General features: G+C 43.4%; 1 protein-coding gene across 2 annotated transcripts; it reads right to left on the bottom strand.

The window, feature by feature from the left end:
• Window positions 1–292: 292 nt before the first annotated feature.
• Window positions 293–11,199, bottom strand: LOC109752318 (transcriptional corepressor SEUSS). 2 transcript variants are annotated; one of them, XM_020311212.4, is made up of 10 exons: window positions 10,811–11,199; window positions 8,806–10,009; window positions 8,587–8,706; window positions 8,354–8,402; window positions 8,062–8,276; window positions 7,859–7,927; window positions 7,476–7,570; window positions 2,281–2,374; window positions 1,933–2,002; window positions 293–1,772 (listed from the first exon to the last, which is right to left on the bottom strand). In XM_020311212.4, the coding sequence occupies exons 2-10, from the start codon at window positions 9,874–9,876 to the stop codon at window positions 829–831; spliced, it is 2,727 nt and encodes a 908-aa protein (XP_020166801.1). In that variant the 5' UTR covers window positions 9,877–10,009; window positions 10,811–11,199; the 3' UTR covers window positions 293–828. The 2 variants fall into 2 exon arrangements, with proteins under 2 accessions (XP_020166801.1, XP_073352415.1); XM_073496314.1 differs by having other exon boundaries at window positions 10,301–11,141.
• Between the last annotated feature and the right edge of the window lie 1,328 nt (window positions 11,200–12,527).

The following is a 12,527-nucleotide window of genomic DNA, read 5'->3' as shown; positions in this document are numbered from 1 at the left end:
CCTTCGTCCTATAATATAAGAGCGTTTTTTATATTAGTGTAGTGCCAAAAACGCTCTTATATTATACTCCCTCTATTCCATAATATAGTTTCTTATTTCCCGAGATCTAAATTTGACCATAAATTTAACCAATGAGGCCGACTGCGATGGAAGCAAAAATTATACCATTGAATTCATATCGCGGGCGCACAACATTGTGAAATGGAGCACTACATTGTAGAATGAAGGGAGTAGGGCAGAGGGAGTAGTTGGTTGAGATGCTTGGGTATAAGAAGAAAGCACATTCTGTCAGTGAGATCTCCCAAACATTGCTGATACTTTTTCACTAGTCAGTCAATATGGCAACTTACAGAGAGTATAGTAAGGCTACAAAGGGAAAATTCTCAAGCAAAGAGAGATATAAGCACATATGATTGCTACAGAAGGGGCGACGATAAGTCACAGATTGGATGTCATCCGTCAAGAGAGAAAATAGAGGAAAAACTTCTTTTCTGGGTGAGAAATAACACCGTACACCAGTACCGACGGCTGCCCGTGCAGGCAGATTCTAACCCTCTTATCTTTCGGTAAGATAACCAAGGCAGGTAGCTCAGTGTCATAGTTGCATAATACACAGCGAACCAGCTAAACAAACTGATGCACCATAACAGTGACCAGCTCAGTGCTTGCCATTGCTTATGATTCCTTTCTATGGCACCATTAGAGCAAAGCCCATATGCTTTTGGCCCAAGGGGAGTTTATGGCGCTGACGCTGATGGTCCATAAGCGATGAGCCCAGTGAGAACAGCTGCGTCATCATCATATTGAACTTGAGTGTTTCCAGCCACGCTATTGAGAGGGTTTCCAATCATACTGAAGATTATTGAAGCTATTTCCTGCTCTAAGTCCACCCAACAGCTGATTTCCTATGTCATGCTGCTGCTGCTGCTGCTGTTGTTGCTGCTGCTGGTGGCCCAACTGTGATAGGTCATGTGCACTGTGATGCATTCCCATCCTCCCGTTCATTGCCATTGCATTGTTCGTCACTGCCATTCTCAACCCATTAGCTGTAGGATTTGAACCGAACCCACCCATGGCCCCCAACCCCATTCCTCCGACTCCAGAGTGATTTGTGACAGCATTACCAACTAAGCAGTTAACCCCATTAATACCAGGGGTAAATCCGTTTGGTCTCTTCATGTCATTCCCTGCATGGCCAACACCATTCATTTGTGATGACATCATCTCTTGCAAGATTCTCTCAACCGAGCTTTGGGCATCACTTTGCTCAGGCTCCTGAGATCGAGTTGCAGGAGGCTGCATTGGCGGCAAGTTTGATGATACTGCTGGGGAACTGAGTTGGTTTGTATTCTGAAGGGCAGGCATCATGTTGTTATTGGATGATATAGGTACCTGGGAAGGGAAAGAGGTAGAAGGATTTGACTGTAATGAACTTGCGGAGTTCACCTTGGGAATTGCACCATTATTCCCACTGTTATACTGACCATTTGCACTGCTCATTAGATGATCTTGGCTAGAATCAATTGAACCTTGCAGGATCCCCATAACAGTTGGTGAGGGTGCAGATGTAGAGGGTGCACAACTGAGAGAATTATTTGATGTCACATCTGCATTGGCAGAGGCAGAAGCCTGCGCACCAGCCATAGGGGCAGAATTTTGGCCACTCTGGTTTGAACTCTGCGGAACAGATTGCTGTTCTTCAGGTTGTTGCTGCTGTGGTTGAAGAGGGTTGATCCCTGATGGAGTCCTCCGAGGAAATTTATGCAGGCTATCTGAAATAGAAATAACTGTGGGTGTTACAGATAACCAAATCACATAAAACAGCAAATAGCACCCCAACAGGCTACTGTTCTTTGTGACCCAGAATTAGAGAAAATTCACAGAAACCAAGTTCCTAGCCATCCCCACAAGGGAAAGATTAAAATGTCATACCGATTGGTCCAGATCCAGTCTGCTTGCTGTGGTCAATCAAATCTTTCATACAGTTTACCACCTCTGCAATCTGGGAATATCAATGAATCACATGAAATTAGTAGAAACAAAAATCAACTTAAATCATACCTACAAAACCTAAACAATCGCAGAAATTCTAACAATGATGGGAGCTTAGAAATTATAACAGGTGGATGGAAACTACTCCCTCCGTCCGAAAATACTTGTCAGAGAAATGGATAAAAATGGATGTATCTAGAACTAAAATATGTCTAAATACATCCATTTCTCCGACAAGTATTTCCGTCGACAAGTATTTCCGGACGGAGGTATCAGACCATAGTATACCTGAAGGCAGCGGACATATCGTTTTGTGTATCCTAAATCATTTACCAAAGGCACCTCCAGAGCTTTAGCCAGTTGGCGGGCACATGCAACAAACCTAATGAAACAGGATTAACACATGAGTACGGATTGCATGGACTAAAAAAATACTAGTTACTAAAAGAAACATTGAGTTGGTGAATGGTAATAGTTACTAAAAAACAGTCAGCACGCAAAGTAAGAACGCTATGAATAACATGCAACCCTGAAACAGCATACACTGTTAACTATCAATACTTGTTAACTATAATAAGTTCTTGCAGAGAGAGAGAGAGAGAGAGAGAGAGAGAGAGAGTTATTAAAAGGGAAGCAAAACATAATGTTCTTGAAGTCAAAGCAAAGATGTTCAACACAAAGCACCCATTGTTCATATCAGGCTTCTATATGTTTATGAACCTTTGATGTTTCTTGAACATCAATATATGGTCGGCTGTTGCCAACCGATAGTAAATTGGAAACATAACACAAAATAGTATGTTGCTAATTGCTAACAAAATACTCCCTCCGTCAAAAACGCTCTTATATTATGGGACAGAGGGAGTACATGTGAAGCATCTTCTTGAGCGTACTCCGCCACACGATATCATAGTTACTGAAACCAGACCGGTTTACCCAGTGAAGCTTCCAATTCACCTGTCCGCTATTCTAACCAGTGGCTCTGTTGCGGACTCTCCAATTAGGCTCACTGGTTGGACTTGCTTAACACGCATAAATAAAACCTAACATGTCCTTTTGGCACAGGACCAAACCAAGGGTGGACAGGCTAGCACCATACAGTTCCATCACGAAACTAGAATGTCTATTGCTGGAATCCTATTCCTCCTGAATTTTTGTAGCTTTGTGTCATAGGCTGAACCCAGTTAGATCGGGCAAAGCTCTGCCCCTCCAAGATCTTTCTGGTCGAACGACCAGGGTTTCCATAACACAGTATAATATCCCGTACCTTGCATCTACTCTGGAGTCTACTCAGCTAAAATGAAAATCATTTCTTAGGCAACTGCATTTTTCTATATACCTGTTCTACAGTCTGAGAACCATCGAGATATTCAGCTAGATCCCATCTCCATTGCATTCATCAGCAAGTATTCATTTCGGTTCGTTCCAGCTAATCAAGATATCTCTCTCCCCTACTTAATAAGTATGTATGGTTATGTGTTACGTTCCTTTTTTTGTCCGCACTCTCCCTCCCGACCCCACCTCCTCCGTTTCCAGTTTTGCTGGTTTCTTCCAACCGGTTTCCCTTGAAAATCGCCTCAACTGCCCCACGTCTTACTGACTTACCAAATAAAATCATGTTTCTTGGGTAAGCCAATAAGTACTGATCCAATTGGCAACTAAAGTCCTTTTTTGGTACGCCTTTTTTGGTACGTAACCACATGTAACAATAAAATGGCACGTAAATCAGTGATTGCGTACAGAAGATTTGTGCCCCCGTTGGAACGCAGAGTCAAATTATCTAGTAAGAGGTAAACAATCATGCCTAAGATGAGATTGCCTTGTTAGGTAATAAGTGCACAAACATGGAGTCTAAATTATTCACTTTGCCTGGCAGCATAAGCTCTTAATGGTGTTCCTTGGCGCATGAAAGAATTGCACAAGAGCAAGAGGTCCTGAGACAGACTCTACACATGCTCATTTTATTATTAAAGGAGTGGTGCTGGTGTGATTAGAATGGGCATGCACTCGCAATGTTAGCACATTTTGCAAGACGATTGACCTGAGCTTGTGTCCTAACAGAACCTCACGATTCTAATCCACATCTTAGGGACGAGGATTCGCCTTGACGTAAATTAACTGCATGTATTGCCAAACAGGGTTGGTTGGTGCATCAAACTCAACTATAGTAATTAGCCAAAAATATGGCAAAACCTTCAATGTTAATTACTTGATTCACATCACCCATTGTCCTCCACACATTACAGTGGAATGGAAAGACATGTGCACATTATCATCACATGCATATTTTAGCACAGCTCATTCCGATGTAGTTTCAATTATATTTCTTTTTACAGAGAATCTCCTTTTATGAGTTAAATGACATATGTAATGAGCCGAATACATGACAAACAATATGTTGATTTCAAATATATGTACTCATGACTATGACCTGTCTACTGTACAATGACATACTGCTTCTAACATGATAGATCGACTCGGACTAAACGCCATATTTAGAATGCTCAAATGGTAACGTCCTTATTGGTCACACCTAGTCAAAATAATTCTTTTTTTAGGTATGAAATAAACATGTCTTCCACACAAACATTGCAGATCAACTACTCACTATACTTAGTCAGGGATCACTATCTTCTGCACAGGACCTTGTATGGAATGTCTTGCTAATTATTTTCCTACCAAGGTTTCAAGATGCTGGCAGCTGACGTGTAGGAGGGGGTCAAACTTTTAGGCTTGTGATGTGTCCTTGTGGACCCTGGCACCAGGCAGCATACCAGTGCCATTGAGGCAGCTGCATTGCAAGGGCTAGGGGAGTAGGGGGGTATAGAATAATAACTTTGGTTTAGCGAAATCACCTGGCACATTACGGACGCGACCACGATATCTGGACGGCCCTGCATGTCTAGGGATTGGATCTTTTCTGTTTTGAGTAAATACTGCAGAACTACATAACTTAATACAAGTGACATGTACAGGATATAAAGACCCAATCCCTCTTTCTCATCTTTCAATTATTAGTATTAATGATAATGCCGAGTGAGTTAAAATTTAGTGCGGCTAAAAATGTCAGTCTTATTGCTTGCACTAGTAACGGTCAGAAACATAGAATTTGACATCGAATTGGGTGAGAGTCTGTTACTACATAATTCTGTTGGCATTCAAGTGATAATCATTCTATATTGAAGATAATCCTGAGTATAAAACTGATCGAGTCACATTTGAGTTTATGTGGTGGAACTGTGAAACGTGAAAATATAAAGTGGTTTTGTATTTTTCTTTTTTTTTAATATTGTATTGTTAGTAGAAGTACATAGAACTTTGTGAAACAAAAGATTTGTATAATTTGGGAGAAAAAATCCAAATATCCAACCATACACATCAGCAAATTTCAGAATAAAATATAGTTGTGGAAGACTAAATCGATTTAATACTACATAACATACAAATGTACCATGTAACTGAAACACCTATAATCCTTTTTGAATCTCTTAGATTTGTGGAAAGCTATAAAAACTTCCACTTCAAAAATTTGCAAAAATACAAATTCCAAAATCTGTGAAACAAATTAAGTTTTAAAACTGAATAAGCCATAAAAAATTACTTGAATAGTGGATACTTATTTGAGATTAATGGGTGATCTTAGCATGTGTTAATTGTTTGGTGGCAGGAAATTCAAAAATACATCTATTGCACATGTGCCAAGTGCATTGAAGGTACATCTGACAGTATTGTATTATTGGAAATCAATTAAACTGAAATATGCATCATATATTCTAACCAACTGGCAACGTGTCAGTCTCTGCAATCATGTGATCCCATCCGCATGGATACCGCGGTATTTCCCCTTTGGCTTACCCTTTTTCGTGGATTCTTTGTTTTACTTGTTGACTGCTCAAAATGAGAATAATGGCAGATAGCAACTAACTCCAAAGAAATATCAAATATAGGAAGTAATCATGATAATCCCTAATACTCCCTCCGTCCCATATTACTTTACGCTCGAACGGATGTATCTAGCACTGAAATACGTCTAGATACATCCGTTTAAGCGCCAAGTAATATGGGACAGAGGAAGTATCATGTTTCTACCATATGCACTGATTTTCTGGTTATGTGTTAGACTGGGGTCCACATGAAGATGAAAATCCATCCTTGAGCTGTGGTGGTGGTCATGGTTTAAACCCTAGGTAACCATCCTCACGTCAATGAAAAACTATGCTATGATGCCTCCTTTACATAGAATAAGGAAGTTTTCCTAGATAAATGAAGTGAGAAAACTCGCCTCTTTATGTAGAGGTATAACAACATAGAGGGCAGAAATTATTTATAAGCCTAAAGATAGATATTAACCTGAAGAAATTATCTAATATGGAATATCATCATAATAATCAGCCATTTTATTCCTGCCTTTGCCTTTTATGCCCATTTGCAGCCAGATGAGGCACATGTGTACATGGCAAGTGAACTCCTCAGGCCTAGCTCACTGGCCGCTTGGCATGAAACAAAGATGGCAAGCACGCAAACAACCTGAAGCTCACTTCCTTTTTCATAGCAAAATGAGGCAGAAGGCCAGCTTGCTAAGGCCCTATTCATAAATCACAAGAGCTCATTCACAGAAAGTTCCTATGAAATTATATATCGAAGTTTATGTCAATGAGACCATATACTCCCCTAGCAGGATAACAATGCGGCCACAGTGTAAGCAACAAAAGAGTCAGAAAGATCTCATAATTGCAGGACAGCCCCGCAAGCAGATACTTTATTTACCCCAGCCTCAAATTCTCAATTAACTGACTAGCTATGAGCAACATTAAAAAATTAAGATATGTGCACCAGGGCACATCTGAAGCCATCTAGTGTTAATGATATTATGCAAGCTCGAGACATGGACAACTGGGCGAAATTTGGAAGGATTAGATGATGTGGACTTGGAGACCATCTGGATGATTGTCGCACCTAGTTATAACATGTAGGTGTGCAATAGTTGCCCTCCCTTTTGAAACAATTGTTTCTTGAATCATGAGCGCTCATCAGCCGGGTCAACTCAAAAAGTGTACTGAGATTGGGGCGAATTACCAACTCATGTTTTTGCAAGGCAAACCAGGCAATGGGTAAGCTCACTCAAGCCCACCTAACCAGACATGTTCCACTCAACAAGGACAATTCTCTGACAATGTAAGTCCTTAGGTCCCAGAGACCAGCTTCACAGAACCCTAACATTTTCATCCATGCTTTGTCTAGGATGGTAAACTCAGTTGGTATGCTTTGGTCACAGAAGGCCATATGCTAAAACCAAATCAACTACAATAGCCATAAAACTTTGGATGGCTAGAATGAGGTATCACATGTATATGTATTGGCTCCCGACTCGCCATGGTGGCCAATACATCTAAAGCTATACATTAAGAGAATATGCAAATTTGACTCTAGAAAAGAACGTAAGGAAAGTATTATGCACAGCACAGCAGGGCCAATCTCCTTACGAGTTGCAATTATTCTGCATGTCCTGAGTTGTTAAACTCGTTGGAGTTTGAGCAGCAGCCTGGTACTTTTGTACAACCGCGCCAAGCTGACTAACCTGCATTAAACATCAAGGTGCAAACATAGATCAAACCTTCGTTACCAAATCTAGTATACAGACAAGATCCATGGCTGTAAATGAAACCATGTCTAACTCTACATTAAGGCTTAGTCTCCAATTGCTGAACTGTGCTTATTTTATAATCTGGTGTGGAAAAACAGCCATGAAAGTGGGCAAAAATGAACCAAACAAACACTAAAATAAACAAAATCTGGTCGGATAAGCTGGACTATCATAATCCACCACAATCCCAAATGCAACCTAATAACTAATAAGTCTTAATACCTGCGGTATTATTGACCTCCGTGGGATAAGTTCCTCATGACGCCTAGCACAGAACTCCCAAGATGCAATCTTCAATACAAGCAAAAGTACAGGTGAAATATGTTAGTCCAAAAGCCACCACTTATTCAACAAAAATATAAGAGAACCACCATAATGATGAATAAGTGACAAGAAAAACAAAGTATAAAACTGAGTTGCAATACCTTGAGGTCTGGATTAAAAATTATCCTTAGATGCCCCTCGCGTACGACACGCAATTGCTCAAAGACACTTTCCTGGATTGCTTTAGTATAGTCCAAAACAATCTGACCAGATGCATTTTTGGATTCACGTGGCATATCAATATACAATAGTTCTTCCAATGTACCACTCGCATATTTGATTTGGCATAATCGCGGTAAGACCTCAACTGTTGTCTCTGTAAAGTTGACAACATAAAATCAAACTAGAAACACGAGTAGGTGAGGAAGATGTACAAATAAAAATGATGCTTACCAAAGCCCCGGCCAGGCTTCCGATTGCATATTTCACAGTGCCAGACATCCTGCAGGTGCAAACATATATGGGAAGTTATAAATAATAATTTGGGAGGCAAAAGTATACTATAAATACTATGTGACACTCCAAATCCTCCAACTAACTAACAGAAGAGTTTACTTGCATAAATCAAATATATGGAATCGGAAGGGGGAAAAGGTACGGATTCGATGAGAACAGCAATAGTAAACCTGAGGGAAAACTCCAGTAGTTTGACGACCAGTTCCGTAGAGAGATACACACCACCTCTTTTTGGCAGTTGGCGCGAAATACTCATTGACAAAGTTTCTCCAGTACTCAATATTATTATCCTGCATCAACAGGAATAAGTAGATGCCCTAAGTTGTAAGAACATGGCTTTTGCTTGGAGCATGAAACTACACATTTTTAAACAAACAAAAAGAACATACCTGTGGCCTGTTTTGTTGATGATACATGTAATGGGTCAGTCTCTTTGCACAGGTACCTGGCTCATAGGAAGCAGGCTTTCCTGGAGTTCTTATGTTTAGACTTTGTTGACGAAGTAACTGCTGCTGCTGATGTTGATGTTGTTGCTGCTGCTGCTGCTGCTGCTGCTGTAATTGATTTCTCTGTAAAGGAAGGTTCTTCAGAATCTGTTGTTGTTGCTGCTGCTGCATATGCATGATACGCTGTTGTTGCAAAAGGTTCAGTTGGGCAGCCGCAGCAGCTTGAGGGTTCTGCTTCGTGAGCTGTAACAAATGGTGCTGCTGCTGCTGCTGCTGTTGCTGCAAGAATGCTGATGGATCTGAATTCGGTTGCTCCATCTTCACCGCACCCAAACCCCTCAACGATTGCAACTGATGTGGCTCAAATTTTACATTGCCAGCATTGCGCATCATCTGGGCTGGGCCATTTTGGTCAAGCTGTCCCATCTGCTGTTCTAATTTGACTCCACCTGTGCTGCCGCCATTCTCCATCTTCACTGTACCATGAAGCTGCAGCGGCTGCGTTGGCAATTGCTGCTGATTGTAAGACATCGGTAGTTGTTGGTGGTGCTGCTGCTGCTGTTGCAAATCCTGCATATCCATCTTCTGCTGCTGCTGCTGCAAGTTATCTGAACCTAGGTGATTGCCCAAACTAACCTGGGAGGATGACATAGGATCAGATCCACCCATGCCAATCAAGTCACCAGCACCATCAAGCCCCCCTCTTTGCTGAAGCGTATTCATCGGAAGCCCGCCATTAGCCATTTGCCCTGGACCCGGCACAGTCCCTCCGTTACCAAAGGACTGCCTGTTGAGCAGGGGGGAGGCATTCGAGGACCCTCCAAGCAGGCCATTCCCACTAAACTGTGTGCGCGGGGAAACAAGAGATGAGAATGGGGACTGTGACTGAAGCATGCCACCGCTACCCATTCCCTGCTGGCCACCACTGAGCAGGCTGGAATTCGTCCGGAGAAGAGAAGCAGCACCCATTGGCTGCCCAGGTCCCATTGGGTTCGGGGGACCCGAGGAAACCATCCTTTGCGGGCAATCGGAGAGCTCCAAGCTCTGCAAACCGCTCCAAGGTTATGTCACCACTCAACTCACCATCCTTTCAGACCAGCATACCCACGAGATCCACCAAAATTGAGCAGGATTAGGCCAGCATTCCCTGTAAACAACCAGAGATTGCAACTTTAGGACACATGCAAGGATGTAGACCAATACGCCTTCTAAAGATCAGGACCTTTTTCAGTTTCAAAAGAAAAAAAATTCAGGAACCTTTTGTGGTTAATTTTTCTAATAAAAGCATTCTGTGACGAAGGCCTGACTAACAGATGGTAGCGACACAAGATATCAATTCTGTGAAAACTTGACACATTTAAACACTTATCCGTTGAATGCACAATTGCAAAGTTTATCTGGAGAGTTATACAATGCACATATGATTTACATTATGTACCTAACTCAATTGACTTCTGGATCAATTATTTCCACAAAGTAGGGAAAAAAAAACTAGCACCGGTAGACATGGCTGCAGTTGTGCAGACAATTCGAAGGACATGAAGCAATGCTTGTTTTCAACACAGATTACCATCTGATCCCAATATTGTCATGTCTCTGATTTGTTACTGGTCATCATGTTGGGCTATATAACTGCTGGAGCAACTCAACTGAAGTATGGACCTCTTCAGAGGGGATGGTGACCAGGTCAGTGATTAACTGCACAGCAAGCTCCATAATGTTGCTGCTTGGATAAATAAACTCCCTGAAAGCTGATTTTCGACATTTCACTCTGTTCTGCTTGTCAGCTGTAAATCTTCGGTACGTGTTTATGCTGTCAGATTATTTATCTACTACATCTGCAACTTTGTTCTCGCTGAATTGTTACTCTATGGCTTCGAGCAATGGAAGCCGGAGGCCGCAGGCAGCTTGCTCAAACGAAATAAAATACTCAAACAAGCGCACTCACCGCCACGAAGCCACCAGCCAGCTCCAGTACGCAGCTCCGGCCCGCCAGCGATCCGAAGGACGACTCGCGCTAAATCGCGCGGCGCGGCGCGGCCCGTAGGAACCCTCGTCCGCCGGCAACGCGCTCGCCGCCACTACCACCCCCGCCCCCGCCGCGCCGGAGCAGCTCCGCTCCGGCTAGGGTACAGTCCGCCGCCGCGCCGGTGAAGAGAACCGGTTCGTAGAAAAGATCTTTCCCCCCTGTCCCCAAGCGCGGGCGACGGGATTCGGCCTCTCTGTGTAGAAGGGAGGAGGCGAAGCGAGGAAGGAGAGAGAAAGCGAAGCGAAACAGCAGAGAGAGAGAGGGAGGAGGGAGGGGGGAAGAGGAAAATGCCGAGACTCCGTCCTTGCGGACGTCAAAATTCCCATTCGATTTGATTAAGATCCGGAGGCCGCGACCTGCCCGAGACCCAGCGCCACCCACTGACGGCTGGGGCCGGCGCCCGGCCGGATCCGCGTGGCGGTGAGTGGGTGGGGGTGAGGCTGCGGTGTAGGGGGTATGATTAAGGGGGGTGTTTTTCTTTGTTTCGGTGTTTGGTCTATTTTATTTCTGGGTTTTTGTTAGTTGTGTGCTGGGGTTAAAAAGAAGTCAAAAAGGGAGCGTGTGCGTGTGCTCCATGCCACGCCATGGCCAACGGTGTGGCATGGGATATCCCCCTGTCACACACATGGTCGTGGAACATGTATAGAAATGGAATGTCAGCACCCAGTCGTTGTGCTCCAGTTAAGAGTGCACGGGTGGTGGTTAGACCTGGATAATTGCCGTGGCAAGGCCTCGTTTTGATGGGAATTTTGGTGTCCAGCTCAAAAAATATATATAGTGTTCATTTTACTGTCACGCGGAGTGTTTCGTCCAACCTTACATTGTTCCCCTTCCCCTCTTCGTTTTGATTTTTCCTCCTATGTCTTTCTTTTCCACTTGTTTTCCTTTGACTGTCTTGATTGTCCCACATTTCATTGACTTACCAAATAAAATTATTGTTATCATTGATACGTAAAATAATTTCTTACCAAATAGAAACCTACATTTTATCTAGCTAGGTAAATCACGACCAGGATTTGATAAACATTTATTTACAGCTGGTACGAGCGAGGATACGACCGCCCCAGTGGTACCATGCGTCATCTCGGAAAATGAGACCTCATGTTACCATAGGCCGAACGAGGTACGACCCAGGGTACGAGCATCCATGCTCGTACTGGACCTAGAGCCTATTATTCAATTGCAAAAAATATATACAGGTGCCAAAGGGGAGTACAACCCACGGCGTGAGCACCCGCGCTCGTACATTAGGCTTTCAAATGCTCTATAAACCCAGCCGAAGGGAGATGGAGGTGGTCCAAGCGAGGTGTCGGCTTTCTGGGAACCAGGGTACCCAGACTTGCATGCCTGCGGCACATGGCGTGGCTCCCTCGGCGGCCTGGTACGGCCCATCTACAAGACTATCAAGACAAGACCCTCGCGAGGGGGACAACGCCAAGACCTCCTGAGGGAGCGGCCTCCCCAGGCTGCTCCTGAGGAGCGGAGATTCCTATGCAGGTGCCCAACCTCATGAGATTGCGGTGACGCAAGCCATGACGACCAACACCAGGCGGGCGCCAGCGGGCGCAGAGAAGACAGTTTCCTCTTTGGTGCTAAGGAGGCAAGCGCAGGCGTGGGTTTCCGAGGAATCAGGCAA

This window comes from Aegilops tauschii, chromosome 4, assembly GCF_002575655.3.
Source record: "Aegilops tauschii subsp. strangulata cultivar AL8/78 chromosome 4, Aet v6.0, whole genome shotgun sequence".
NCBI classification, from domain to species: Eukaryota; Viridiplantae; Streptophyta; class Magnoliopsida; order Poales; family Poaceae; genus Aegilops; species Aegilops tauschii.
Note: the sequence above shows the minus strand (reverse complement) of the source record. Positions and strands in the feature narration are given on the sequence as shown.

Excerpts from the sequence above, each read along its gene's own strand:
- LOC109752318 (XM_020311212.4), bottom strand. The coding sequence starts at position 9,876 with ATGGTTTCCTCGGGTCCCCCGAACCCAATGGGACCTGGGCAGCCAATG. Across the intron at positions 8,707-8,805 it reads ATCAACAAAACAGGCCACAG|GATAATAATATTGAGTACTG; the intron begins GTATGTTCTTTT and ends CTGTTGATGCAG. Across the intron at positions 2,375-7,475 it reads ATGCAGAATAATTGCAACTC|GTTTGTTGCATGTGCCCGCC; the intron begins GTAAGGAGATTG and ends CTGTTTCATTAG.